We start from the raw sequence: 27,519 nt of genomic DNA, 5'->3' as shown, positions 1-27,519 counted from the left end.
ATAATCCACAAAGAGGCCTTAAACTAGGGAGGATGCGGCTGGCAAAACGCAGCACACACAGAATCTCAAAACTAACAGAGGGCCTGGCCCTGGGAACTGTACAGATGTCCATTTTCATAAATCCAGGAACATGGGCGTATGACACACATAAGCCATTTTCCCACTGTTTTTAACAGCAACTGCATTCTGGTGAGAGCAATCATTTCTGCCTCCAAAACAACTTCCTACTGTTGGATTAGATTCCACTGACTCAGCAGAAACAATCAATTGACCATCAACCACATCTTCAACCCGAACAAAAATGCACCCAAGAGAGCAATAAGGATATACTGCATAGCACAGGGACTTATAGCCATTATCTTGTAATAACTCCTAATGGAGCATAATCTGTAAAAATACTAAATCACTATGCTGTATATCTGAAACTAATATTGTAAGTCAACTATACTTCAATTAAAAGGTGGGGCAGAAAAAAAAAAAAAGGTGGGGCAGGAGGATGCATTGATTGCTTGCAACAACTTTGTCTTACGTGCAAAATGACATGACTATTTCTCCCCCCCCCCACAAGAAATTTAATCAAGATGTTTGGGTAGTCTTATAACAAAACCTAAAAAGTATTGTTCAAAAAATACCTTCACAGCCATAACATAGGGCCCAGTTCTTTCCAAGTTGTCCTGAAGGTCTGACTTAATAGAATTCCAAGCAGAAGCAATAATAATTTTATCTTCAATTTTATGATGAATTTGAATCTTGAATATTACTACTATCTTTATGAACAATATTCTATTGAATCTTTTCTGTAAGAGCTTTTCATATTAACAAGTATCAACATCTGGTCCACTGACCGAAGCAATGAAAGAACACGGACGGGCAGTAAGACATTACTTCTGGTCTCCTCTGGGTAAGTGCTAGAAACAGGAAACAGTAAAATAAGTTTATTCTCAAGTTTGTGCTTCTACAATGATATCTATCAGTCTACTTATACTGAGAATTACTGATGCATCTGTCTGACTCTACCACAAAACTATGCTGTAGGAGGGACCTTGTCTCACTCAGCTTCAGCTTTCTCACACCATTTATACATTGCACTCGGGTACCCCAACACTTTGAAATGACGTCTATTTCCTTAAATAAAAGAATAGCTACTCAAATCTTATTTTGCTTTGGTTTGCTGCAAGAAGGCCCAAACCACTGATTTTTAGGTAGACAGGCAAAGGGATATGTCGTTCAAGCAAGCTTATTCAACACTGGGAGTAAATACTATTAGAAATCAAAACTTTTTTGGTAATTCAGATTTTAGAGCCTGAGTTCAACAAAAGAGAACACAGGTTAAAATAGTTATAAAATACTGGTTTACACTCAACATTATAAATAACCAGGGCTTCCCTGGTGGCGCAGTGGTTAAGAATCCGCCTGCCAATGCAGGGGAAACGGGTTCAAGCCCTGGTCCGGGAAGATCCCACATGCCGTGGAGCAACTAAGCCCATGCGCCACAACTACTGAGCCTGCGCTCTAGAGCCCATGAGCCACAGCTACTAAGCCCTCATGCCATAACTCCTGAAGCCCACACGCCTAGAGCCCATGCTCCACAACAAGAGAAGCCACTGCAATGAGAAGCCGGCGCGCTGCAACGGAAGACTAGCCCCCGCTTGCCGCAACTAGAGAAGGCCCGCACGCAGCAACGAAGACCCAACGCAGCCAAAAATAAATAAATAAATATTTAAAAATTAAAAATAAATAAATAAATATCCAGTTTTACTGAAGCATGGTAGTCAAACAAACACGGGCATAAACTTGCCTTTGAGAATAAGACTGCTTGGGGAGAGGGGCTTATGGTCAATGTGCCCCTCCAACAGTACCGACTGACACTCAGTGATGAAATTGGAACTGGGTATGTTATTTAAAACAGAGAGAGGGTGTCCCTGGTAGCGCAGTGGTTAAGAACCCGCCTGCCAATGCAGGGGACACGGGTTTGAGCCCTGGTCCTGGAAGATCTCACATGCTGCGGAGCAACTAAGCCCGTGCACCACAACTACTGAGCCTGCGCTCTAGAGCCCACAAGTCACAACTACTGAGCCTGCGTGCCACAACTACTGAAGCCCGCGCACCTAGAGCCCGTGCTCCACAAGTGAAGCCACTGCAATGAGAAGCCCACGCACCGCAACGAAGAGTAGCCCCCACTCACTGAAACTAGAGAAAGCCTGCGCACAGCAACAAAGACCCAATGCAACCAAAAATAAATAATAAATAAATTTAAAGTAAATAAATAAATAAAACACAGAGAGAGGCGCAGACAGACACACACACACACAGACACACACACACACCCCTAAGTAAAGGAGGGAACTTTTATCCAGCCATTTGGTTATATTAACAGGATACAAAGATTATACTATTACTGTGCCCTTGAGCTCAAGCTATTGAGAGCACCCAATCATCTTACATAAATGCAGCTTCAAGTCCCAGATGAATCCTATCCTAAGATACATAAATGGTGGGGAATGGGAGGTCAGGCCAATAGGTGAGCACATTCAATTCTTAAAACGGTAGATTCCTACTATTCAGCAATAAAAGGAAACAAACTGTTGATATATACAACACAGATGAATCTCAAAATAATTATGCTGAGTAAAGCCAGACCAAAAGAAAAGTACCTCTACTTATATAAAATGCAAACTAGTCTATGAGGACACAAAGCACGTCAGAAGGGTTTACCTGGGGCTGCTGGGCGGGAGGGATTACACAAATGGAAATGGAAGCTAGATAACTTTTGGAGGCAATGAATGTTCATTATCTAATTGTTTTGATAGCTTAATGGGTGTATAATATGTCAAAACTTAAACTGTACACTGGTATATTGTTCATCAAGCAATTCTTAAGAGAGCAATTAAAAAAAGGAGCCAGGGCTCTCCAAATGCATGGTGAATTCCAGGGCCAGGGTGGGTGGGAACAGAGATTCCAGAACTATATTTGACCAGTTAATGTGGAAGTAGAAGCCCACAAAATTCTGGAGTAGATTATTTAACAGATGTTTTGTGATCACTTAGGGAAGAAAAGGGAACCAGCATGAGTCAATTATGAACAAGTCATGCTAAACTAACCTCATTTCCTGTTTTGACAGGGTTACCACAACAACAGGAGGGTGACGCCAGAGCTGTGGTGGATTCAAGCCACACTTGTCAAGCACTTCCCACTTCTGAGACTTCGTGTTAGTACTGGGGGCAAAGCCAATCAGCGATCCTGCTCTTAAAAAACTGGCAATTTAGTGAGGGAAGGAGACAGGAACAGACAGCATGCACTGCTTTTATCACAGTAAAGCACTTCTGAAACCCAAGGAGAAGCTGGGTAGATTAAGTCCAAATAAGGGCAACAAAGAGAGGATTAAAAGAAGATGAGGCCTGTAGAAACCATACCCTGAAAGATGAGCAGGCTTTCGAAAGAGGAGCAAGGGCACAGAGAAGGCGAGAGGCAACATGTGGAGAGGAAAACAATCAGGCCATCTACTGGGGACAGCTGGACCTCACCCAACCAGGCACCTCCTCACCCAGTGGTGATTATTGGGTCCGGGGAATGTGCCATCAGGAGCCCCAGAATCCCAAGGCAGCGAGCAGAATGCTCCTCCAGGGTGTGTACCACAAGCGGTGGCCAAGGGGAGCTATCTGCAGGGTATACACGGTGCGTGAACTGTTGGGCTGGGGGGTCCACAAGCTCCAGCTCATGGGGGTTGGGGGGGCACAGCACTGGCTGGGAAGAGAAGAGGGCTATGCTGGAGGCCTGCTCTCCTCGAACTGCTGACACCCAACTCTAAAAAGCCCAAGATTTTTCAATTTGAACCTGATCTTCCAGGTCTTTAAGAAAGTTTATGTCTCGGGGGTGTGGGGGGGAGAATACATTTCTTGTTTCTTAGTTTGATTTATATGGTATGTGATGCTCCATTTGTATTCCTGACCCAGGCCTTGCAAAGAAAACATGAGGGGCAGGCCTGGGTTTGGGAGGCACAAAATGAAGATGGGGGTAGGGGAAGACAATGACAGTCTTGTACTTCCTGATTTAAAGATCTGAGGAGGCTTGCAGGTGATTCGGATGGCTCTGCGCTTCTAGCAGCATTAAAGAGAGAGAACAAGGTTAGGCGTAAGATATGGGAATTTTTAATGGAAGCCACAGAGGGTTGAACTACTGAGGAGAGATAAGTGGAGAAAACAGGTCTGATGACAGAACTCAGGAGCAGACAGAGGAGGAGGAACCAGCTAGAGAGTGAGGAAGCACCTATGAGCACCAGGAGAGAGTGGTGTTTCAGAAGCCAAGATTATAAAGAGTTCCAAACAGGAATGCTTCACAACAATTGGAAAGCATTCAATGAATCTGCAATCAGCTGATGTGTGGTACCCTGGGTGGCAGTAAGTGGAGGGGAGTGGGGACAGGAGTGGAAGCAGCACAGGTGACTACTTTTAAAGAAGGCGAGGAGGAGAATGACTGGCAAATCCAAGGGAACAACCAAAAGGCACACGCTGTTATGAAAGCAGTGGGTGGGTCGAAGGCTGGCGGACCAGGTGGGGTGAAAAGAAGACTCCCCAAAACTAGGCAGGTGTGAGAAGGCAGCACACACTTCAGGCAAAGCAGAGGTGCATGCAAAGCTACAGAGGCCTGCGGGAACCTGTGGCAAGAGAGTGGGACTCAAGGGGACACGGATGGGGTTGAAGCCGGAGGCATAAGCAGGAACCAGGCCATGCTTAAATATCTACAATTTTACCCTGGGGAGGCACCAAAAGATGTTAGGCAGGGATTTTAAGCATGGCGGTATTTTTATGAAGTTCCCTCAGGTAGTAGTTTATTGAAGGAATGGAATGGGGAGGGGAGTGCACCAGGCAGGAGCCGTCTTAGCCAACTTGGAACGATGGTGGAGCCACAGCTTTGGAGAAAGTGGCCACAGGCAACTCAAGAAGTAGTGCCTACTTCATAAACCTCATGTTTCCTAGCTTGGTCCTGTTCAAATGCTCTCCATTCAATTAGACTATATTCCTCAATGGCAGAACTATACGTTCTAAATCACTTATGTCTTCTTTCTAGCAGCTGTAACCAAATTCACAGGGGAGAAACAAACAGTGGAGAAGAGACAAATCCTCCTAACAGAAGAACTTGGAGTAATATGTATAGATCCTCTCCCCTCCAGGAGGTGGGACTCAATCTCTCCCAGCCCCCACACCTTGCGGGCAGGCTGAACTTAGAGACTTGCTTCAAAAGAACAGAATGTGGGCTTCCCTGGTTGGTGGCACAGTGGTTGAGAGTCCGCCTGCCGATGCAGGGGACACGGGTTCGTGCCCCGGTCCAGGAAGATCCCACATGCCGCGGAGTGGCTGGGCCCGTGAGCCATGGCCGCTGAGCCTGCGCGTCTGGAGCCTGTGCTCCACAACCGGAGAGGCCACAACAGTGAGAGGCCTGCGTACCGCAAGAAACAAAAACAAAAACAAAAGAACAGAATGTGAAGAGGGAAGGACAGTAACTTTACAGTGGAGAAGCCTGGCAGATACCACCTCCACCAGGCGATCAGTTACCACTACCAGTGACGTCATGTGGACACTGTGACTCCCTGATAGGATGAGGCGAGAAAGGGAGCTCATCTCTGTGATATTCTTTTCCCAAACCTGTAACCCCAGGCTAATAGTGAGAAGAACATCAGACAAACCCAAGTTGAGGGATATTCTACAAAATACTTGACGAGTACTCTTTAAGTCATGAAAAGAAAAGTGAGAAAACAGTCACAGAGAGACAGGCAGACATAACAACTAAATGCATGTAGTATCCTGGATTGGATCCTGGAACAGAAAAAGGAAATCAGTGGAAAAGCAAATTCCAAATAAAGTCTGAAATTTCTTTATACCAATGCTGGTTTCTCAGTTTTGATAAGCGCATACAGTAATGTAAGATGTTAATATCAAGGGAAACAGAAACTGGGTGGGGGCTTACGGGAACCCTCTGCACTATCCTGGCAACTTTTCTGTAAACCTAAAATTATTCCAACATAAAAGTTTATCTGAAGAAGGTCTTCCACTAAATTATACCTCCAAAATTGATGACATAATTATAATTAACATGTAGAAAATATGGGCTTAATTTAATAAGTAGAAGGAAACATAAACATTTCATAATTATCTACTTTAACCCCCCATAAAAATAAAAATGAATGCCCAATGGAACAAAAATATTCCTAAAAATGTAACTGAAAACTTTACCTAATTGAACTTTAAGTTATGTTCCACCTCAATCATTTGACAAACATTTACTAAATACCCAATATAGGCTAAATCTCACTACAGATTGAAATAAATAGATCATCCCACCTGCCTTTCTCCCTTTGAGCATCCTTAAGAATAGGTATGATATTTGAAGGTATTTACTGCAAAACTACCTAAAAGAACAAAACCTGTATTGCCAAACATAAGGATTAATACATTATGGAATATTTATATAACAGGTCACTATGCAGCCATTAAACTAAGTATGAAGATCGTATTAACTAAAGGTGAGATTCAAAATAAACCAACGGACTGCAGCTTAAAAATATTTATCTAGAAGAGGCAATATACAGAACAAGCTAGGATGATGGGACCATGAGTGATTTAAAACGTAATTTAAATTGTATTTTTGTCTTACTATTTCTGTCTATTCTGTTGGGAGAAAAAAATAACCAGTGAGGGGTGGGTAATATAAGATAAGGCAGCTTGAAGGAAATAACTTGAGTTTTTAAATGAGTTCCTAAAGTTCTAAATACCTTCACAGGCTTTTGCTTCTTAACTTAAAAAACCAGACAGTATTTATGAAATAACAGTTTTCTGACACCCAGCAACAGGCAACACAGGCCAGCAAGCTGAGTCCTGTGACTGCCCCAGCTTACTGCCTGGAGTTTCCAGGTTTCAGTAAACAGAAGGGAAACCCAAATGGAGCCTGGTAGTCTCCCTGAGTTGAGACAGAATTCAAGATCTGGAGAGTCCAACTCAGAATTTCTGCGGCTGAGTACAGGAGAGGAGAACTTCAGAGAAGGTTGGGGAGATCCACAGAGGGTTCCCTCTGAGTGTCCAGCTGATAATGATCAGAGCTTGTGCATGATCAAATTCCAAGGCTGGGGAAGGAGCCACCAGAGAGGAGCAGATGGACTAATCCATGTGGAACAAGGCTGGGAACAGTTCCTCTTCTACCACTTTTCCAGTAAAGACCTCCTCACACCAGGACAAAAAACTGAGTCCTCAGAAAGGTGTTGACTCAGTACTGGGGCTAAATTAGCCTTTGACTAAAGGCTATTCTGGACTAAATGCTTAAAAGAGAGCTAAAATGCTTAAAAGAGAGTTTTCAAGGGATCAAAGTGTTCCAAGTAACTTAACTGCATCCCAGAAAAAAAAGTCCCAAAGTATTTAAAGAAATACCAAAAAAAGCCCTAGCACTCAATGTAAAATCCAGTGTCTTGCATCCAATCAACATCCAAACCACCCCCCCAAAAATAAAAAATCCCCAGGAACTATATTCAATACCTTGCAATAACCTATAATGGAAAAGAATCTGAAAAAAACATAAATACTGAATATAATGAATCACTTTGTTGTACATCTGAAATACTGTAAATCAGTAAAAACAACAGCCACAAAACAAAAAAGCAGGAAAATACAATCTATAATGAAGAGAAAAGCCAATAAAAAAACATACCTAGGAAGTAGAGATGATAGAATTAGTAGACAATCATGTGTACTGGTATAAATATACTCCATATGTTCGTGAATGTACAGCACAATATAAAGAGAGAAGTGGAAGGTATAAGACAGACTCAAAATGAACTTCTAGAGATGAAAAAAATACAACGGTTGAAATTAGCAAGAGATTATACACTGAAGAAAAACCTGGTGACCTAGAAGACACAGCAGTACAATCTAGCCAAAATGTAATGCAATGGAGACATCGGGGGGAAACAGAGCACCAGCGAGCTGTGGGACAAGGTCAAGGAGATTAACATACATTTAATTGGAGTCTAACAACTTCACATGTACAAAATCCGAGGGAAAGTAAATATTTCTAGAAAAGTGCTAAATGTCAAGGAAAAAAGAAACATACAAGTGCTCTCTCTACACTGGTTTCCAACTTAGCAACAGGCACCACTTAGTAGCTGAGACTGTCATTACAACAGAGAGTGAAAACTTATGCTGATGCCCAAGTATTAGCTGAGAGAAGCTGCATTCAGATACCTATGGTATTAAGCTGAGATTATAAAAGAATTATTTTCGGATTCCCACTTGGACATACAGAAATAATTTGATATATTATGGACTCTGAGAAACAGAGGAGCCATTTCAAATCTACTACGTTTGCCACCTGGAATGACAGCAGTCTTGCATGTGAAGGAAAAAAAAGGCCTGCTCCAAATTGCTCCATGAAAGCTGTACCCTTTATTCTTTAAAAAAGCATTATTCCAAAATTTCAGGATTTCTAGTTATTTGGTTATTAGAGTTTAGGAAAGAACCTTTATTCCTAAGACTTTATTCATCTGAATAGCTTTACTTTTGTGGTATAGTTCCTTTCACTGTTAGAAGTTCTCTGATCGTGTCTCATAAAATTGACCTTCCCCCGCCATCCTGAACTTTCCTGCTTTTTTTCTAGGTATATCTGGGTCTGTCCATGGCCCTGATGGCAGGGTGCTCAGCATGGTCACTACTCTCCAGTGCTGGTGGTGCCCACACCAGCTCCACTTCCAATTCGGCTACTGCATTCTCACACACACTCCAAGGCTGTGGGGTGTGAGGAGCCGCCCACAGGGCTGGCTTGTACTGCCAATTCTTCACACCCTCGACTCCTGATCACACCTCCTCCTCTCAAAGTCATACTTACTACAGTGCAAACAGCAACAACAGTTAACAGGGTTGATGCAGCACTTTCAAGTCTTGTTTCCCCCAGGTCAAGACTTTTATTTTTGATGTATATTACATATGAGGCATATTTTCACTTTACATCATGTTTACTCACAATTATTGATATATTGTGCTGTCTTGTTTCTCATATGGACATCACTCAAGATACTTATAGTTGGGTAGTGATAATAAAAAGAAATCTTATGAACAATTCTTATTTAATAATATCTACAACTTACTGAGTGTTTACTATGTGTCAGACATTGCTCTATGTTAATATCTGTGAACCTCTTTCAGAAGGTGGTATTTATTTAAGGTGGGTTAAAAAGCACAGCAGGGTTTAATAGGCAGTCTATGAGGAAAGGCTTGCAGAAGGAAGTAGCCACAGGAACTAAAGCATGGAAGGCTGGGTACAAGTGCGAAGTTGTCCAGTACAGCTGGAGTTTAGAGCTCATCTGGGCGAAAAGCAAAAGGTAACATCACACAAAGAAAGCTGAGAAATCTGTACTTTATTCTTTTTTTTTTTAATTTTAAAATTTTATTTATTTTTTTATACAGCAAGTTATTAGTCATCAATTTTATACAACACATCAGTGTATACATGTCAATCCCAATCGCCCAATTCATCTCACCACCCCCACCCCCGCAGCTTTCCCCCCTTGGTGTCCATACGTTTGTTCTCTACATCTGTGTCTCAATTTCTGCTCTGCAAACCGGTTCACCTGTACCATTTTTCTAGGTTCCACATATACGCGTTAATATACAATATTTGTTTTTCTCCTTCTGACTTACTTCACTCTGTATGACAGTCTCTAGATCCATCCACGTCTCAACAAATGACCCAACTTCGTTCCTTTTTATAGCTGAGTAATATTCCACTGTATATATGTACCACACCTTCTTTATCCATTCGTCTGTCGATGGGCATTTAGGTTGCTTCCATGACCTGGCTATTGTAAATAGTGCTGCAATGAACATTGGGGTGCATGTGTCTTTTTGAATTATGGTTTTCTCTGAGTATATGCCCAGTAGTGGGATTGCTGGGTCATATGGTAATTCTATTTTTAGTTTTTTAAGGAATCTCCATACTGTTCTCCATAGTGGCTGTATCAATTTACATTCCCACCAACAGTGCAGGAGGGTTCCCTTTTCTCCACATCCTCTCCAGCATTTGTTGTTTGTAGATTTTCTGATGATGCCCATTCTAACTGGTGTGAGGTGATCCCTCATTGTAGTTTTGATTTGCATTTCTCTGATAATTAGTGACGCTGAGCAGCTTTTCATGTGCTTCTTGGCCATCTGTATGTTTTCTTTGGAGAAATGTCTATTTAGGTCTTCTGCCCATTTTTGGATTGGGCTGTTTGTTTTCTTAATATTGAGCTGCATGAGCTGTTTATATATTTTGGAGATTAATCCTCTGTCCATTGATTCATTTGCAAATATTTTCTCCCATTCTGAGGGTTGTCTTTTCATCTTGTTTATGGTTTCCTTTGCCGTGCAAAAAACTCTGAAGTTTCATTAGGTCCCATTTGTTTATTTTTGTTTTTATTTCCATTACTCTAGGAGGTGGATCAAAAAAGATCTTGCTGTGATTTATGTCAAAGAGTGTTCTTTCTATGTTTTCCTCCAAGAGTTTTACAGTGTCCCGTCTTACATTTAGGTCTCGAATCCATTTTGAGTTTATTTTTGTGTATGGTGTTAGGAAGTGTTCTGATTTCATTTTTTTACATGTTTTGCCAGCACCACTTATTGAAGAGACTGTCTTTTCTCCATTGTATATCCTTGCCTCCTTTGTCATAGATTAGTTGACCAGAGGTGCATGGGTTTATTTCTAGGCTTTCTATCTTGTTCCATTGATCTGTGTTTCTGTTTTTGTACCAGTACCATATTGTCTTGATGACTGCAGCTTTGTAGTATAGTCTGAAGTCAGGGACTCTTGATTCCTCCAGCTCCGTTTTTTTCCCTCAAGACTGTTTTGGCTATTCGAGGTCTTTTGTGTCGCCATACAAATTTTAAGATTTTTTGTTCTAGTTCCGTAAAAAATGCCATGGGTAATTTGACAGGGATTGCATTGACTGTAGATAGCTTTGGGTAGTATAGTCATCTTCACAATATTGATTCTTCCAACCCAAGAACATGGTATATCTCTCCATCTGTTGGTATCATCTTTCATTTCTTTCATCAGTGTCTTATAGTTTTCTGCACACAGGTCTTTTGTCTCCCTAGGTAGGTTTATTCCTAAGTATTTTATTCTTTTTTTTGCAATGGTAACTGGGAGTGTCTCCTTAATTTCTCTTTCAGATATTTCATCATTAGTGTATAGGAATACAAGAGATTTCTGTGCATTAATTTTGTATCCTGCAACTTTACCAAATTCATTGATTAGCTCTAGTAGTTTTCTGGTGGCATCTTTAGGATTCTCTATGCGTAGTATCATGTCATCTGCAAACAGTGACAGTTTTACTTTTCTTTTCCAATTTGTATTCCTTTTATTTTTCTTCTCTGATTGCCATGGCTAGGACTTCCAAAACTATGTTGAATAATAGTGATGAGAGTGGATATCCTTGTCTCATTCCTGATCTTAGAGGAAATACTTTCAGTTTTTCACCACTGAGAATGATGTTTGCTGTGGGTTTGTCATATATGGCCTTTATTATGTTGAGGTAGGTTCCCTCTATGCCCACTTTCTGGAGGGTTTTTTAGCATAAATTGGTGTTGAATTTTGTCAGAAGTTTTTTCTGCATCTATTGAGATGATTATATGGTTTTTCTTCTTCAATTTGTTCATGTAGTGTATCACATTGATTGATTTGCATATACTGAAGAATCCTTGCATCCCTGGGATAAATCCCACTTGATCATGGTGTATGATCCTTTTAATGTGCTGTTGGATTCTGTTTGCTAGTATTTTGTTGAGGATTTTTGCATCTATATTCATCAGTGATATTGGTCTGTAATTTCTTTTTTTGTAGTATCTTTGTCTGGTTTTGGTTATCAGGGTGATGATGGTGGCTTCACAGAATGAGTTTGGGAGTGTTCCTTCCTCTGCAGTTTTTTGGAAGAGTTTGAGAAGGATGGGTTAGCTCGTCTCTAAACATTTGATAGAATTCACCTGTGGAGCCATCTGGTCCTGGACTTTCATTTGTTGGAAGATTTTTAATCACAGTTTCAATTTCATTACTTGTGATTGGTCTGTTCATATTTTCTATTTCTTCCTGGTTCAGTCTTGGAAGGTTATACCTTTCTAAGAATTTGTCCATTTCTTCCAGGTTGTCCATTTTATTGGCATAGAGTTGCTGGTAGTAGTCTCTTAGGATGCTTTGTATTTCTGCGGTGTCCGTTGTAACTTCTCCTTTTTCATTTCTAATTTTATTGATTTGAGTCCTCTCCCTCTTTTTCTTGATGAGTCTGGCTAATGGTTTATCAATTTTGTTTATCTTCTCAAAGGACCAGCTTTTAGTTTTATTGATCTTTGCTATTGTTTTCTTTGTTTCTATTTCATTTATTTCTTCTCTGATCTTTATGATTTCTTTCCTTCTGCTAACTTTGGGTTTTGTTTGTTCTTCTTTCTCTAGTTCCTTTAGGTGTAAGGTTAGATTGTTTATTTGAGATTTTTCTTGTTTATTGAGGTAGGCTTGTATAGCTATAAACTTCCCTCTTATGACTGCTTTTGCCGCATCCCATACGTTTTGGATCATTGTGTTTTCATTGTCATTTGTCTCTAGGTTTTTTTGTTTTTCGTTGTTTTTTTTTGCGGTACGCAGGCCTCTCACCGCTGTGGCCCCTCCTGTTGCGGAGCACAGACTCTGGATGCGCAGGCTCAGCGGCCATGGCCCACGTGTCCAGCCGCTCCGCGGCACGTGGGATCCTCCCAGACCAGGGCACGAACCCGCGTCCCCTGCATCGTCAGGCGGACTCTCAACCACTGCGCCACCAGGGAAGACTTCTACGTATTTTTTGATTTCCTCTTTGATTTCTTCAGTGATCTCTTGGTTATTTAGTAACGTATTGTTTAGCCTCCATGTGTTTGTGTTTTTTATGTTTTTTCCCCTGTAATTCATTTCTAATCTCATAGTGTTGTGGTCAGAAAAGATGCTTGATACGATTTCAATTTTCTTAAATTTACTGAGGCTTGATTTGTGACCAAGATGTGATCTATCCCGGAGAATGTTCTGTGCGCACTTGAGAAGAAAGTGTAATCTGCTGTTTTGGGATGGAACGTCTTATAATTATCAATTAAATCTATCTGGTCTCTTGTGTCATTTAAATTAAAGCTTGTGTTTCCTTATTTCTTTTGTGTCTGGATGATCTGTCCAATGGTGTAAGTGAGGTGTTAAAGTCCCCCACTATTAATTGTGTTACTGTCGATTTCCTTTTATAGCTGTTAGTAGTTGCTTTATGTATTGAGGTCCTCCTATGTTGGGTAAACATATATTTGTAATTGTTATATCTTCTTGGATTGACCCCTTGATCATTATGTAGTGTCCCTCCTTGTCTCTTGTAACATTCTTTATTTTAAAGTGTATTTTATCTGATATTGAGTATTGCTACTACAGCTTTCTTTTGATTTCCATTTGCATTGAATATCTTTTTCCACCCCCTCACTTTCAGTCTGTATGTGTCCCTAGGTCTGAAGTGGGTCTCTTGTAGACAGCATATATATGGGTCTTGTTTTTGTATCCATTCAGCAAGCCTGTGTCTTTTGGTTGGAGCATTTAATCCATTCATGTTTAAGGTAATTATCGATATGTATGTTCCTATGACCATTTTCTAAGTTGTTTTGGGTTTGTTTTTGTAGGGCCTTTTCTTCTCTTGTGTTTCCCACTTAGAGAAGTTCCTTTAGCTTTCGTTGTAGAGCTGGTTTGGTGGTGCTGAGTTCTCTTAGCTTTTGCTTGTCTGTAAAGCTTTTGATTTCTCCATCGAATGTGAATGAGATCCTTGCTGGGTAGAGTAATCTTGGTTGTAGTTTCTTCCCTTTCATCAATTTAAGTATATCATGCCACTCCCTTCTGGCTTGTAGAGTTTCTGCTGAGAAATCAGCTGTTAATCTTATGGGCGTTCCCTTGTATGTTATTTGTCATTTTTCCCTTGCTGCTTTCAATAATTTTTCTTTGTCTTTAATTTTTGCCAATTTGATTACCATGTGTCTCGGCGTGTTTCTCCTTGGGTTTATCATGTATGGGACTCTCTGCGCTTCTTGGACTTGGGTGGCTACTTCCTTTCCCATGTTAGGGAAGTTTTCGACTATCATCTCCTCAAATATTTTCTCTGGTCCTTTCTCTCGCTCTTCTCTTTCTGGGATCCCTATAATGCGAATGTTGTTGTGTTTAATGTTGTCCCAGAGGTCTCTTAGGCTGTGTCTTCATTTCTTTTCATTCTTTTTTCTCTATCCTGTTCCGCAGCAGTGAATTCCACCATTCTGTCTTCCAGGTCACTTATCTGTTCTTCCGCCTCAGTTGTTCTGCTACTGATTCCTTCTAGTGTAGTTTTCATTTCAGTTATTGTATTGTTCATCTCTGTTTGTTTGTTCTTTAATTCTTCTAGGTCTTTGTTAAACATTTCTTGCATCTTCTCAATCTTTGCCTCCATTCTTTTTCCCAGGTCCTGGATCATCTTCACTATCGTTATTCTGAATTCTTTTTCTGAAAGGTTGCCTGTCTCCACTTTATTTAGTTGTTTTTATGGGGTTTTATCTTGTTCCTTCATCTAGTACATAGTCTTCTGCCTTTTCATCTTGTCTATCTTTCTGTGAATGTGGTTTTTGTTCTACAGGCTGCAGGATTGTAGTTCTTCTTGCTTCTGCTGTCTGCCTTCTGGTGGATGAGGCTATCTAAGAGGCTTGTGCAAGTTTCCTGATGGGAGGGACTGGTGGTGGGTAGAGCTGACTGTTGCTCTGGTAGGCAGAGCTCAGTAAAACTTTAATCTGCTTGGCTGATTGGTTGGTTGGGGCTGGGTTCCCTCCCTGTTGGTTGTTTGGCCTGAGGGAACCCAACACTGGAGCCTACCTGGCCTCGTTGGTGGGGCTAATGGCTGACTCTGAGAGGGCTCACGCCAAGAAGTACTTCCCAGAACTTCTGCTGTCAGTGTCCTTGTCCCCACAGTGAGCCACAGCCACCCCCCACCTCTGCAGGAGACCCTCCAACACTAGCAGGTAGGTCTGGTTCAGTCTTCCCTTGGGTCACTCCTTCCCCTGGGTCCCAATGCACACACTACTTTGTGTGTGCCCTCCAAGAGTGGAGTCTCTGTTTCCCCCAGTCCTGTCGAAGTCCTGCAATCAAATCCCACTAGCCTTCAAAGTCTGATTCTCTAGGAATTCCTCCTCCCGTTGCCAGATCCCCAGGTTGGGAAGCCTGACGTGGGGCTCAGAACCCTCACTCCAGTGGGTGGACTTCTGTGGTGTAAGTGTTCTCTGGTCTGTGAGTCATCCACCCAGCAGTTATGGGATTTGATTTTACTGTGATTGTGCCCCTCCTACCGTCTCACTGTGGCTTCTTCTTTGTCTTTCGATGCGGGGTATCTTTTTTGGTGAGTTCCAGTGTCTTCCTGTCGATGACTGTCCCGCAGCTAGTTGTGATTCTGGTGTTCTGACAAGAGGGAGTGAGAGCACGTCCTTCTACTCCGCCATCTTGGTTCAGGCTCTAAATTCCTTTAGTAAAGACAATTCCCAAATCTGTACTTTATTCTGATAACAGAAAGAATTCTCCAGCCACGAGAGTGACACTATCAGAAATACAGGTATTTCCAGACACTGAAGGAGGCTAAACAGAGAAATATTAAGACCAGTAAAAAGCCTACAGTTGTAATTCTCGAAATATTTATATGTCTCACTACTTTGAAATTACAGTAGTTGTCACATCTGCTGCTTGATCTTGCTATTTAAGGAATTAATAAAGAAGCACACACATTAAAGATGTATTTTCTTAATATTAAAAAAAACCAGTACTTCAACATAACCGATTTCCTTGGTAACCTTACATAATTTATTCTATTCATTTCAGACCACTAATCTGATCTGGCAGTGAGGACCTCCTCAGGAGAACATGCCTCTCACAAAGGATTTCCTGCATCGCTCGCCAGAATAGGACACACAAGAAGCACCTGCTGCAGAGCCCCACCTCCTACTTCATGGATGTGAAATGCCCAGGATGCTATAAAACCACCACCATCTCTAGCCAGGCACAAACAGTAGTTTTGTGTGTTGGCTGCTCTAATGTCCTCTGCCAGCCTACAGGAGGAAAAAGCAAGGCTTACAGAAGGATGCTCCTTCAGTTGGAAGCAGCACTAAAAGCACCCTGAATCAAGATGAATGGGAAACGATCCCAATAAACATATTTTGGATTAAAAAAACCAAACCAAACCAAAAAACAACCCACTAATCTGAGAAGGAGCCACAGGTTTCACTGACTACCTAAAAGATCCATGACACAAAAAAGATTAAGAACTCTTATTATCAGGGCAATTTACAGATTCAGTGCAAATGGCAGAGACAGAAAACTAGTACATAGAAGTTTGTACTCAAGATAAAAAATGTCAGTTGGGATCTTGAAGGAGGCACGATGAATAAACTTAAAACCATTCAAATGTTAAAATCAATTTTATCAGGTATTCATTAATCGTCTACACTGTTAAGCGCTATGGATACTACAGCGAAAACAGAAAATTCCTTACTCTCATAAACTTTATACAACATGGGGGAAATATAAAGAGACATGTATTAGGGGACTTCCCTGGTGGTCTAGTGCAGCAGGGGGCACAGGTTCAATTCCTCGTCAGGGAACTAAGATCCCATAAGATGCGTGGCAAGGCCAAAGGAAGAAAAGGGGGGGTGGGGTAAGGAGACATATATTAAAAATAGATAAATTATGATAGATACTAAGAAAAAATGCAAATGCTATAATTAACATCATCATGGATAACTAGAGAACTTGGTTTAAATTAGGGGCTCAGGGAAGGCTCTTCCTCTCTAAGGAAGTGGCATTTAAAACAGAGACCTGAAGGACAGGCTGGAATTAGCCAGGTGACGGGTAGCTGAGAAGGCAAGTGTTCTACTGAACAGAGAGAGGTTAGGCAGGTGAATCTGTGGACCCCAAAGAAGGCTACTGGTGGCGGGCACATACCAAGCCAAGAGCACATGGCTCAGGATGAGGCTGTGACCTGGAAGTTGTGCTAAGGGTTTAAGACTCATCTTAAGTGCACTTCCACTTTAAGGAAGGACTAAAAGTACCCAATTTATATTTGTAAATGCTCTCTCCAGCTGTGATATGAAGAATAAATTGTAAAAAGGAAAGAGTGAAAAAAGAAACCATTTGAAACACTGCAATAGCACCAGTAAGAGATGGTAGTGGCTTGGACTAAGCAACAAGCACATAACTGGCATTTTAAGCCAGTCAGTTCATTGTACGAAATCATGCCGCCCACTGCAGAACATTCGGCGTCCCAGACTCGAGGGCACTGTGAACCAGCAGCACTCTCAAATCAGTAAAATACTCACAAAAAGAAAAAGCAGCACACCTCTAAGGGCAGTGGTAAAGCCTCTGGAATGTACAAGATGACGACAGTGGAGACAGGAGGAGTTACTGAGATTGAAAAGGAAAGGTGCTGACTGGGATCTAGTGAGCAAGGTGGGTGAACAGGCCAGATAATACTGTCAAGGTCAAAAATGAGCTGTGCATATGGGAGAAAAAATTTGCAACATGTAGGACTTGTATTTAGAGTATATAAAGAACTCTTACAACTTCAAAATAAGACAAACAACCCAAAATTTTAAATAGGCAAAAGAACAGACATTTTTTGTGTGACAATACACACACACAAAGATGAATGATGTCATAAGGGAAATTGTAAATTAAAACCACATAACATACCCATTAGAATAGCTAAAATGAAAAAGAATGACCATACCAAGTGCTGATGAGGTTGTAGAAAAGCTAGAACTCTCATACCCTGCAGGTGGAACTACAAAATGGTACAATCACTATGAAAAGGCTTGGTGGTTTCTGAAAAATTAAATGCACACTCACCATACAACCCAGCAGTTCCACTCCTAATTATTTACTCAAGAGAAATGAAAATATATGTCTATGACAATAGCCAAGATACGTACACAACCTAGGTGTCCACTAATGGATGAATGGATAAGGAAGACGTAGTATACGTGTACAATGGAATACCAGTCAGCTGTAAAAATGAAAGAAATCTGCCACAACATGGACGGACCTTGAGGGCATTACACTAAGTGAAATAAGTCAGACAGAGAAAGACAAATACCACATGATGTCACTTATACATGGAATCTAAAAAACAAAACAAACAAAACAAAACCCAGGTGGTTGCCAGAGGGGTAGGGGGTAGGGATGGGGGGGAAACAGGTAAAGGGGGTCAAGAGGTACAAACTTACAGGTATAAAATAATTAAGTCACGGGGATGCAACATACAACATAGGGAATACAGTCAATGATACTGTATTGACTTTGTATGGTGACAGATGGTAACTGTGCTTATTGTGGTGATCATTTCACAATGTATACAAATGTCAAACCACTATGTGGTACACATGAAACTAATAAAATATTGTATGTCAAATTACTTCAATTAAAAAATAAAGAAAATATACATCCATAGAGACTTGTATACAAATGTTTGTAGGAGCTTTATTCATAACAGTCACAAACTTGGAACAACCCAAATAGTCATCAACAAGGAAAGAGTAAACAAACTGTGTGTCACCGTGCAATGGAAGAGCACTGAGCCAACAAAAGGGAAATGACTACATGCGACAACAAGGATGAACCTGGAAAACCCTATGCTAAGTGAAAAAGCCAGGCAAAAAAGAGCAAAGACTTCTAAATTCCATTTATCTGAAACGCTGGGTAAGCTGAGGCTGATCTACAGTGATAGAAAACTGATCCATGGTTGCCTGAGCTGAAGACTGACAGCAAAGGGCACAAGGGTACTTCTTCCTGGGGTTATGTAATGTTCCATATCTCCACTGTGGTGGCGGTTACACAGGGTATATATTTGCCAAGACTCAACTGAACTTTGCACAAAGAAAAGGTCCATTTTGTTGTATATAAATTATACCTCAGGGCTTCCCTGGTGGCGCAGTGGTTGAGAGTCTGCCTGCCGATGCAGGGGACGCAGGTTCGTGCCCTGATCCGGGAAGATCCCACATGCCGCGGAGCGGCTGGGCCCGTGAGCCATGGCCGCTGAGCCTGTGCGTCCGGAGCCTGTGCTCCACAAAGGGAGAGGCCACAATAGCGAGAGGCCCGCGTAGCGCAAAGAAAAAGAAAAAAATTATACCTCAAAAGGTGATTTTTAAAAACTGAGCTATGCTACAAAACTGTGGGGCTGATTTTCTCTCATGGTTCATATGCTCATACTGAGGACAATTTCATAGGAAGTGTTACAAACAGGTTTTGAGCAATGGCAACATCATTAGAATAAATGCCCAGGCTTCCACAGTCATTTCTGAGGCTTTGGCGTAAATATAACATTTCTGGTACATTCAGGCTTTCTCCCCATCCTCCCCAGCCCCCTGTCATTACAGTCATTTCATAGCAGAGGCTCAATAATATTTGTGGATAATAAAGTTTGTCTAATGAAGGAGCTATCTCCTCATGCATTAGCACCACATACTGTACACGTTGTTAAGCAACTAAAATGCTATCAACTGTTAATGGGTTATTTTTAGAGAAAGCTATTAAGCTGTTCTCTAAGCTACCCATTTCGGTGCACTTTAATTATCTGAACACAAAACCACAGTACTTTGTTTCACAGATAAAAATTAACTTGTCTTCAGATGCTAAGTAAGTTAGACTGATCCAAATTAATGTTCCAAAAGTAAGTAGGTAGATAATACAAATGACAGCTTTAAAAGAAAACGTATTCGTTCCTTTAGCCTGATTCTCTCATAATTTACTAACCAAGAAAGCCAGTGCAAAGGTTTCTTTAGAGTGTGTGAACCATTCAGTGAGCAAATAAAAGCTAAAGTCATTTTAGCTGTAAAACCATCATAATTTTACATTATTTTAAGACTGAGTGCTCCAATAATACTTCAGATATTGCAACTTAAAATCTGATATCATGAACACATGTGCACCCTCTCTAGGAAAGGTGCTCCATACAGCCCAGAGCTTGAACAAATTTGGTTGTCTACATATGCATTTTTAAATCTCTTCAGTAATAGAACAGGGGCCAAAGAGTCAGGTGAGTTCCAATTCTGGCCCATTCCCTTACTAGCTGAGACATCACTGAACTACCCAACACCTCTGAGCAACCATTTGCTTGACTCAAAAATGAAGAAAGCCTATGGGGTTATGAAGATTGCAAAAACAGCAGATGAAAAGCCTGAAAGATATTAGACCATCCCCAAAAAAGTGGAAGTCATTTTTAATTACTTTATTATTTTTTATTAATTTATCCAATGAAACCATAAAAAGAAAGTAACATCAGAAAAAAAAACTAGACTTCAAATCAGGAGGTCTGAGTTTTAGTCCTAGCTTGGCTATGCCCTGTATGTCTGCCCTGATAGTGTTGGCCAAGTTACAAAAAGAAGATACCATTATTCTGTGTTCAGGCTTCTTCCAAACATAAGTGCAAAACTTCTTTAAAAATTTTTTATATGTATACAAGAGACTGGAAAAAAACCCACACCCAATTATATGACTGAATGTACATACATACATATATATGCATAGATATAGCCATAGAAAGATGAAGACTTGTAGTGACTTATACTCAGTAAAGGTTCTACAAATTTTTGGTGGGCTCAAGTACACAAATTATTAAAGGAAAAAGTATGAAAAACATTTCTCTCCGATTAATAGGAAAAATGCGTCTCTATTACTAGATCTAAGATACCCCATCAGAATTTAGTACCGTGACTATCATCATCCTAAAACCCCACAACCATAAACTCTGTTATTTGAAGCACACTAGAGCAGCACAAAGTCAGAGTTAGTACTCTGCAACAGATCCAATCAGTACTCTAATCCAAGCACTCCTCTTTAGAAATGACCTTTGGAGTTCACCTATGCTCTGAACTTGTCATGAGAGAGACCCTGATGAAGCAGATGGGCTACTACTCACTTGTGGATCATCCCCCTACATTTCCTTCCTCCTCAGATATTCTCTTCTGCCTTCACTGGCCAAGAATTCTAGGACGGTCCAGGTCGGGCTGGCTCGCGGTGAGCTCTGAGAACAGCCATATGTATTGAACCAAGACTAAGAGCATCGAGTCTCCTCCAGTGCTATGCATTCCGGGTAGCCGCCCAGGCAGCTCTGCGCACCTCTGGCCCTGAAGTTGAGTGAGACACTGAGAGAGGACCTCAGTAACCATAATGACCACCGCTTACTGAGCCCTCAGCACAGTGCTGAGAGCTTCAGAAAAACCTTTACTTGCTGTCTTCACCACAACCCTATGGCGGTAAAGCACAGCCCCTACTTTACAGGTGAAGAAACTATGGCAGAAGGGAGGAGTCAAGTAACTTGTCTCTGATTACACAACCAGCAGCCAACAGAACTGGGATTTAATCCCAGGCGTGCTGACCTCCAAAACCCCTGTTTCTCAGCCACTACACCATGCGAGGGTCAGTAGTCCTCCACTGGCTATGCCCTTTTGCTGGTGATGAACTAAGGTTTGGCTCATGATTCTGACGGGGCAACTGTAAAGAAGCTGAGGACAGCAGACAATGAGGACAAAAACAAAAATCATCGTACTGACCACGATACAGAAAGCATTCTGCTTCCCAAGGGAGCCGATCCATTTTGAAGGATCTGGCTATTTAGATCTTCTTCATCAGGATAAGCCAAAACCTAAAACCTGTCTCCTCTGAAACAAGAGGCAAATATGTCCTGTAAATGAGGTGTGGGAGAGCAGACCTGAAGGCAGGAGATGAAAAGGCAAACCAAACATGAGGGGAGGGAGGTGAGATCAGGGTCTGAATGGGGACAAGTAACAAGATATGCTGGAGACCAGCAGGAATGAGAATCCAGAGATTTTTAGTAGTGTCGATCGTGACAATCCAGTAATTTTCTTTAGCATATACCATCAGCCTGTAAGATCAGACAAAATAAACAGTTGGGTTCTCGTAAAATGGGAGTGGAGTCGTCAAAAGAGAGGAGAGGTCAGCAGACAGATCCAGACCCAGGCCAGACAGGACTAGGAGATTAGGAAACCATAAAGGTGAGGATCTCAAGTGGGGGTACAGGGGAGAAGGAGCAGGAGGAAAGGGAGCTACAGTCCGAAAGAGGATGATCTACTTCGTAAGGCCACCCTTGCTCACCTTTGTAAACTGTACCCCAATGAGTCAAGTCAGAGAAAGAAAGGCTCGGATGATCATCCCCATCATGGAAACTTTAGGTCAGTCAAGAAATGCAAGTTTCTCATGAACTGCCCCAATGTCAGAAATATTAACACCCACCCAGACCTATGGAAGACGGAAAAGTGTTTAAACTGGAAGCAAACAGCATTATTATCTAAACTGAAAAGAACTGCCCGCACAACTAAGCAGACAGTGAGATGTTACACAACAGATGCTAAACTAGGTAAAGTAGAAAACTGTAACATACAATCATAACTCTAAAATACCAGTAAAAAAATCTCCAGTCAGAGCTGGAAAACTAATTTTACTTCTTTCCAATAAAAAACCTTCTACAGTTGGAGTTGTTTTTTTCTTTCCCCAACCCATCATGATAGAAGAGGAAGTAGATAAGGAAAGGAAGACCCTGAACAAAATCTGATAATCATTCATATGTATGCATCATAAAATATACGCAATTAACTCTCAAACACTGCTGGTGGGAAGACAGGTTATAAACCCTTCTGGACAGGTTGGTAGGACAGTCCTTACCAAAATCAAACATCTGCACCTATCTTTTGATTCAGCAATCCTGCTCCTAGGATTCTACCCTAAACATACATCTCCAGTGATATGAAAATACATAAGCACAAGGTAATTCACCGCAACATTATTTGTAACCGCAAAATACTAGCAGCAACCTAAATACTCATACACTGGAGAAAGGCTGAATGAACTATGATACACTCACATGGTGGAGTACTATGCAGCTGTAAAAAAGGAATGAAAAAGATCTACAAACTAACACGGAGTGGTTCCAAGATACAATGTTAAGTAAAAAAGCAAAGTATAAAAGATTTATACTATGCTACCCTTCATATAAGAAAGAAGAGTTATAAAAAAACATAAATGTATCTGCTTATCTGTATAGCAGAAATATAGAAAGGATAAACCCAGAACTAAAGAGATCGACTGTATACAGGGGATGAGTGGGAAAGTGGTGAAGGGGAGGATGGGAACAGGGTGGTAGGGATGAGAAGGGAGGGACTGTTCCTTGAGTATACCTTGTGTGTAGCTCTTACTCCGAAAGTCACAGTCATATCACATATTCAAAAAACTAAAGAAACAAGAATGAGGATACGGGAAGAACCCCAAATGGAACACCAACAGTAACAAATGAACCTAACTGTATTACAAATCAATGACATAACCACACTGAAGGGCATGAGGAACTAGAAACCAGCCTAAGCAACTTTAGAAAACAGTATTTTAACTGCATGCTGTAAAGCTAAAGCAGGAAAGGGCTGAACACAAATCCTGTAATCTAATTAGTGAACATGTTTCTCACAAGGATATGGGTTAGCAATTCTGCATCTACTTTATGTATAAACAGAATGGGACTGAACAAATAAGCAAACAAAATGGAAGATAATGAGAGCCAGGCTGGGGAAAGAATACAAGCAAGAGGAAAGGCTAAAATAAACCACATGGTGTTGGATTGGAATCAGGGACATCAGTATGAACTCATAGTTTTTAACATATACACAGACAGAGAAATACAGATGTGTGTATGTGTGGGTTGGTGTACACACATCTATTTTCCCAGCTCTGTTCACTAAGAAGACTTAGAAGCAACTACACCCCAGTAGCAACGAGCACACTTTGCCCTTAAAAAGGTACTCAAACAAGGGTGGGGTTTGTTGAAAGCAGTCACTCTGAAGGAGCAAACAAAGGTCGAAGTTGCAACAATTTGAAATAAAAAATGACAATACTGGATTACAAACCTACAGAATATAACAAATACCCATGAGTTCATACTGACACAAATAAGTAAGTGAATAAATCAGTGGGGAGAAGGAACAGCTCTTTCTCACAGAGGCACTCCAATCAGATGGAATGAGGAAAATAGAAAAACTGTCATTAGGTAAATACCACAATAATTTTTTCAGAAAAAGGTCCATGGATGGATGCTTAATCTAGTGAGTAGAAATCTGAGAAGAAACAGGGCATCTGCTTAGTCTCAAAGTACATCCTCTAAGATATTTATTAATTACAAAGGGGTAAATGGATGGACCCCATCTTAACCGGGTGATTAAAGTTAACATCCCTAAGGATAAAATATCTCCACAACACCAACTCTCTGATGTGATGTATCAAGAAAGGCACATCACTTCTGTTAAAACTGCATAATCTCATTCCATGCATGAAAAACCATCAGATAAACACAAACTGAGGGACAGCCTACAAAAATAACAGTCCAGGGCTTCCCTGGTGATGCAGTGGTTAAGAATCCACCTGCCAATGCAGGGGACACAGGTTCAAGCCTTGGTCCGGGAAGATCCTACATGCCGTGGAGCAACTAAGCCTGAGCGCCACAACTACTGAAGTCTGCGTGCCATAACTACTGAAGCCTACAGGCCTAGAGCCCATACTCTGCAACAAGAGAAGCCACCGCAATGAGAAGCCCGCACACCGCGACCAAGAGTAGCTCCCGCTCACAACTAGAGAAAGCCCGCGCACAGCAACAAAGACCCAACACAGCCAAAAATAAATAAATACAATAAATAAATTTACAAAAACAACAATCCAATACTCATTAAAAGTGTCACGGTTATAAAAGACAGAGGAAGGCTGAAGAAATGTCACAGTTGGAAGAGACTAAGGAGACACAACAATTAAATGCAAAATGAGAACCTGGAAGAAAAAATGACATTAGGGGAAAATGGGAACTGTGAATAAGGTCTGCATCTAGTATTGTACCAGTTTTAATTTCTTGGTTTTGATGACATTCCTACAGACATACACCATGTTCACATTAGGAAAAGGTGGTTACATGGGAACTCTCTAGACTATTTTTGCACCTTTTTTCTAAGTCTAAAATTATCTCAAAATAAAAAATTACATCCTTTTGTTAAAATTATATGCATAAATGTATATTTGTGTGTGCATGTGTGTAACAAAGATTTTAAAAAGAGAACAGAGAATGAGAAGAATGTGAAAAGAGAGAATGATGGAGCCACTGCCATGATTCTTGATAATTTCCCAATTCCTCAATTGAGTCCTCCTTCCCTTAGGTCCTGGCCTGAGTCCCTGTGTTTCAATAATCTGAGAGTGTACACAAAGGATCCCCAAAGACTTCAGAGACTGTAGTGGGATAACTGAGGACATGGAAAGGAGACGTGACCCATGAGCCCACCCCCAGCAAACTGGGGGCTGGCGAATAAGCCAGAACTGCAAACAGTCCTGATTGCTTTGAGCCCCCCCCGCCGGCAAACCGGGGGGCATGCGAATAAGCCAGAGTTGTGAACAGTTCTGAATGCTTCGAGCGCCCCCCCCCCCCGCCCCGGCAAACCGGGGGCCTGCAAAAGAAGCACTGAGTGCTTTGGGCACTGATCCATGAGATGTCCTCAGTATAATCAGAGTGGTGGGAACGCAAGGAAATGTCCTTGTGCTACTTCAGTATAATCAAAATAATGGTGGGAACTTTGTGCTGTTTTTGCGCTCAAGGAGGAAGCACAGCAGGTGCTCACGAAAGCCAATTATTGCTCGTATAATTAATAAAAACATAGGATGCTGCTTTGGCACTTCTGAAATGTTAAGAAAACAAGTCTTAAAGTGTAAATCTAGATAATGCTTTAATAAAAGTTACCACAGCAGACAGACGGCGCTGTTTTGCCTGAGCGAGCGGCAGCCCTCTACTGCTGTGCTTTGGCACAATTCATCTCGTGTGATGAGCTTAGTTTCGGCCCTGTCCTAAGAAACTACAACAGAGACCGACAAGAATTCCATAGGATCCTGGTCAGCACAACCAAGAATTTCTCAAATGTTTCATTGCTCAAGTTACTGTGGAAATCTTATTTCTGAAATCAGTTTCTTTTCTTTTCTCCCCATATTATCTCTTCACTTTTGCCCTTGACCAATAAATATATCTGTTGCCAGACACAATCAAAGATCCAGACAGAGAGGAACACTGCCAGAGACAGTGGCTGCCCCCAGGTAACTCCCAACACTGATCCTCCGCACACTCAGAGTGACAGCTGATCTCCAGGACAACTGCTGAAACTAGGGCCTGTACTCCGAAAAATCTACCCATGTGACAGACTGTCAAGTATCTGAAGAAACAACCTTAAAACTAATCAAGTTTTATTTTGGGTCAAGTTACAAAAGCCCTGGTCTTGGAAGTCCTGAATCTGAATTCAAGTTCTTGCACTGTCACAACTCTGTGCTTGTAACCATGGGCAATTCTCTTAACCTTGCTGAACCTCAATATCTCCCCCATAAAATGGAAAGAATACTTATCTCTCATATATAGGCTTATTTGGAAGAATAAGTATCTGCGAACTCACTTCATAAATTCAATACAAATGCAAACAATACCACTGCCACCTACGTGACAACAATTTTATCAGAGTTCCAGCCCAACAATCTCTCTCTCTTTTTTTTTTTTTTTGGTGGTATGCGGGCCTCTCACTGTTGTGGCCTCTCCCGTTGCAGAGCACAGGCTCCGGATGCACAGGCTCAGCGGCCATGGCTCACCGGCCCAGCCGCTCCGCGGCATGTGGGATCCTCCCAGACCGGGGCACGAACCCGTGTCCTCTGCATCGGCAGGCAGACTCTTAACCACTGCACCACCAGGGAAGCCCAACAATCTCATGTTTTAATTATTTCATTATCATTTTAAAATAAATCAGTTAATAATTATATCAATTTTCAGTTCATCACTGTACACTGTATTATTTTAATTTTCCTTATATTCCCATTAGATATAAAAATTGTGCTAATTTTTAAGAACACAACAACTATATAAAACTTTAAAAGAATTAAGTCCTACCATATAGTCTAAATATCTTAGCCAAAGCTACCCAATGCGAGGGCTAGGATTAACACTTGGTCCTTCCTCTGAATTCTATGTTCTTTCCATTATGTAAAAATGTGCCCAGAAAGTCTTACACAACAGAACTTTGGGAAGCACTAAGTGAGAAGTGGTACAGAATGCCGCCTCCTTCAAAACTCAACAAAATAAACATGTTATAAACAAAGAACAAAGATAAGACTCAACTGAAGGAACACAGCAAGCAAATTTTAAAGGGCAACCAGGAGCGGGAGTGGCCACTAAGCACAAACAATACAGGTCCAGGAGAAAAGGAGCAGGCTTAGCAGAGTCATCTCTAAGAATGGAGATAAAGACAGAATGGGACTCATAAACACATTTAAAGTGTTACACACAAGGGGAATGCTAAATAAAAACAGACCAGAATATATTCCGCAGAACCGTGACATATTACAAAAGAATTTAAAATAAAAAAAGAATTCTGCAAATAGCAGAATCAGGAT

The 27,519-nt window shown here is 41.2% G+C and overlaps 1 protein-coding gene across 4 annotated transcripts in view; it reads right to left on the bottom strand.

Annotated features, from left to right (window-relative positions):
• MAPK1 (mitogen-activated protein kinase 1) overlaps nucleotides 1-27,519 on the bottom strand; it is a 95,503-nt gene that overhangs the window by 42,097 nt on the left and 25,887 nt on the right. For 2 of the 4 annotated variants that reach the window (XM_060028484.1, XM_060028486.1), the window contains one exon: nucleotides 846-908. The exons of 1 other annotated variant lie outside the window; for it this stretch is intronic. In XM_060028484.1, the coding sequence (XP_059884467.1) occupies nucleotides 846-908 (63 nt within the window). Of the gene's footprint in view, nucleotides 1-845; nucleotides 909-3,101; nucleotides 3,285-27,519 lie in introns of those variants that run through there. One more of the 4 variants, XM_060028487.1, reaches the window with a different exon arrangement.

Source organism: Delphinus delphis, chromosome 13 (genome assembly GCF_949987515.2).
Source record: "Delphinus delphis chromosome 13, mDelDel1.2, whole genome shotgun sequence".
NCBI lineage: Eukaryota > Metazoa > Chordata > Mammalia > Artiodactyla > Delphinidae > Delphinus > Delphinus delphis.
Note: the sequence above shows the minus strand (reverse complement) of the source record. Positions and strands in the feature narration are given on the sequence as shown.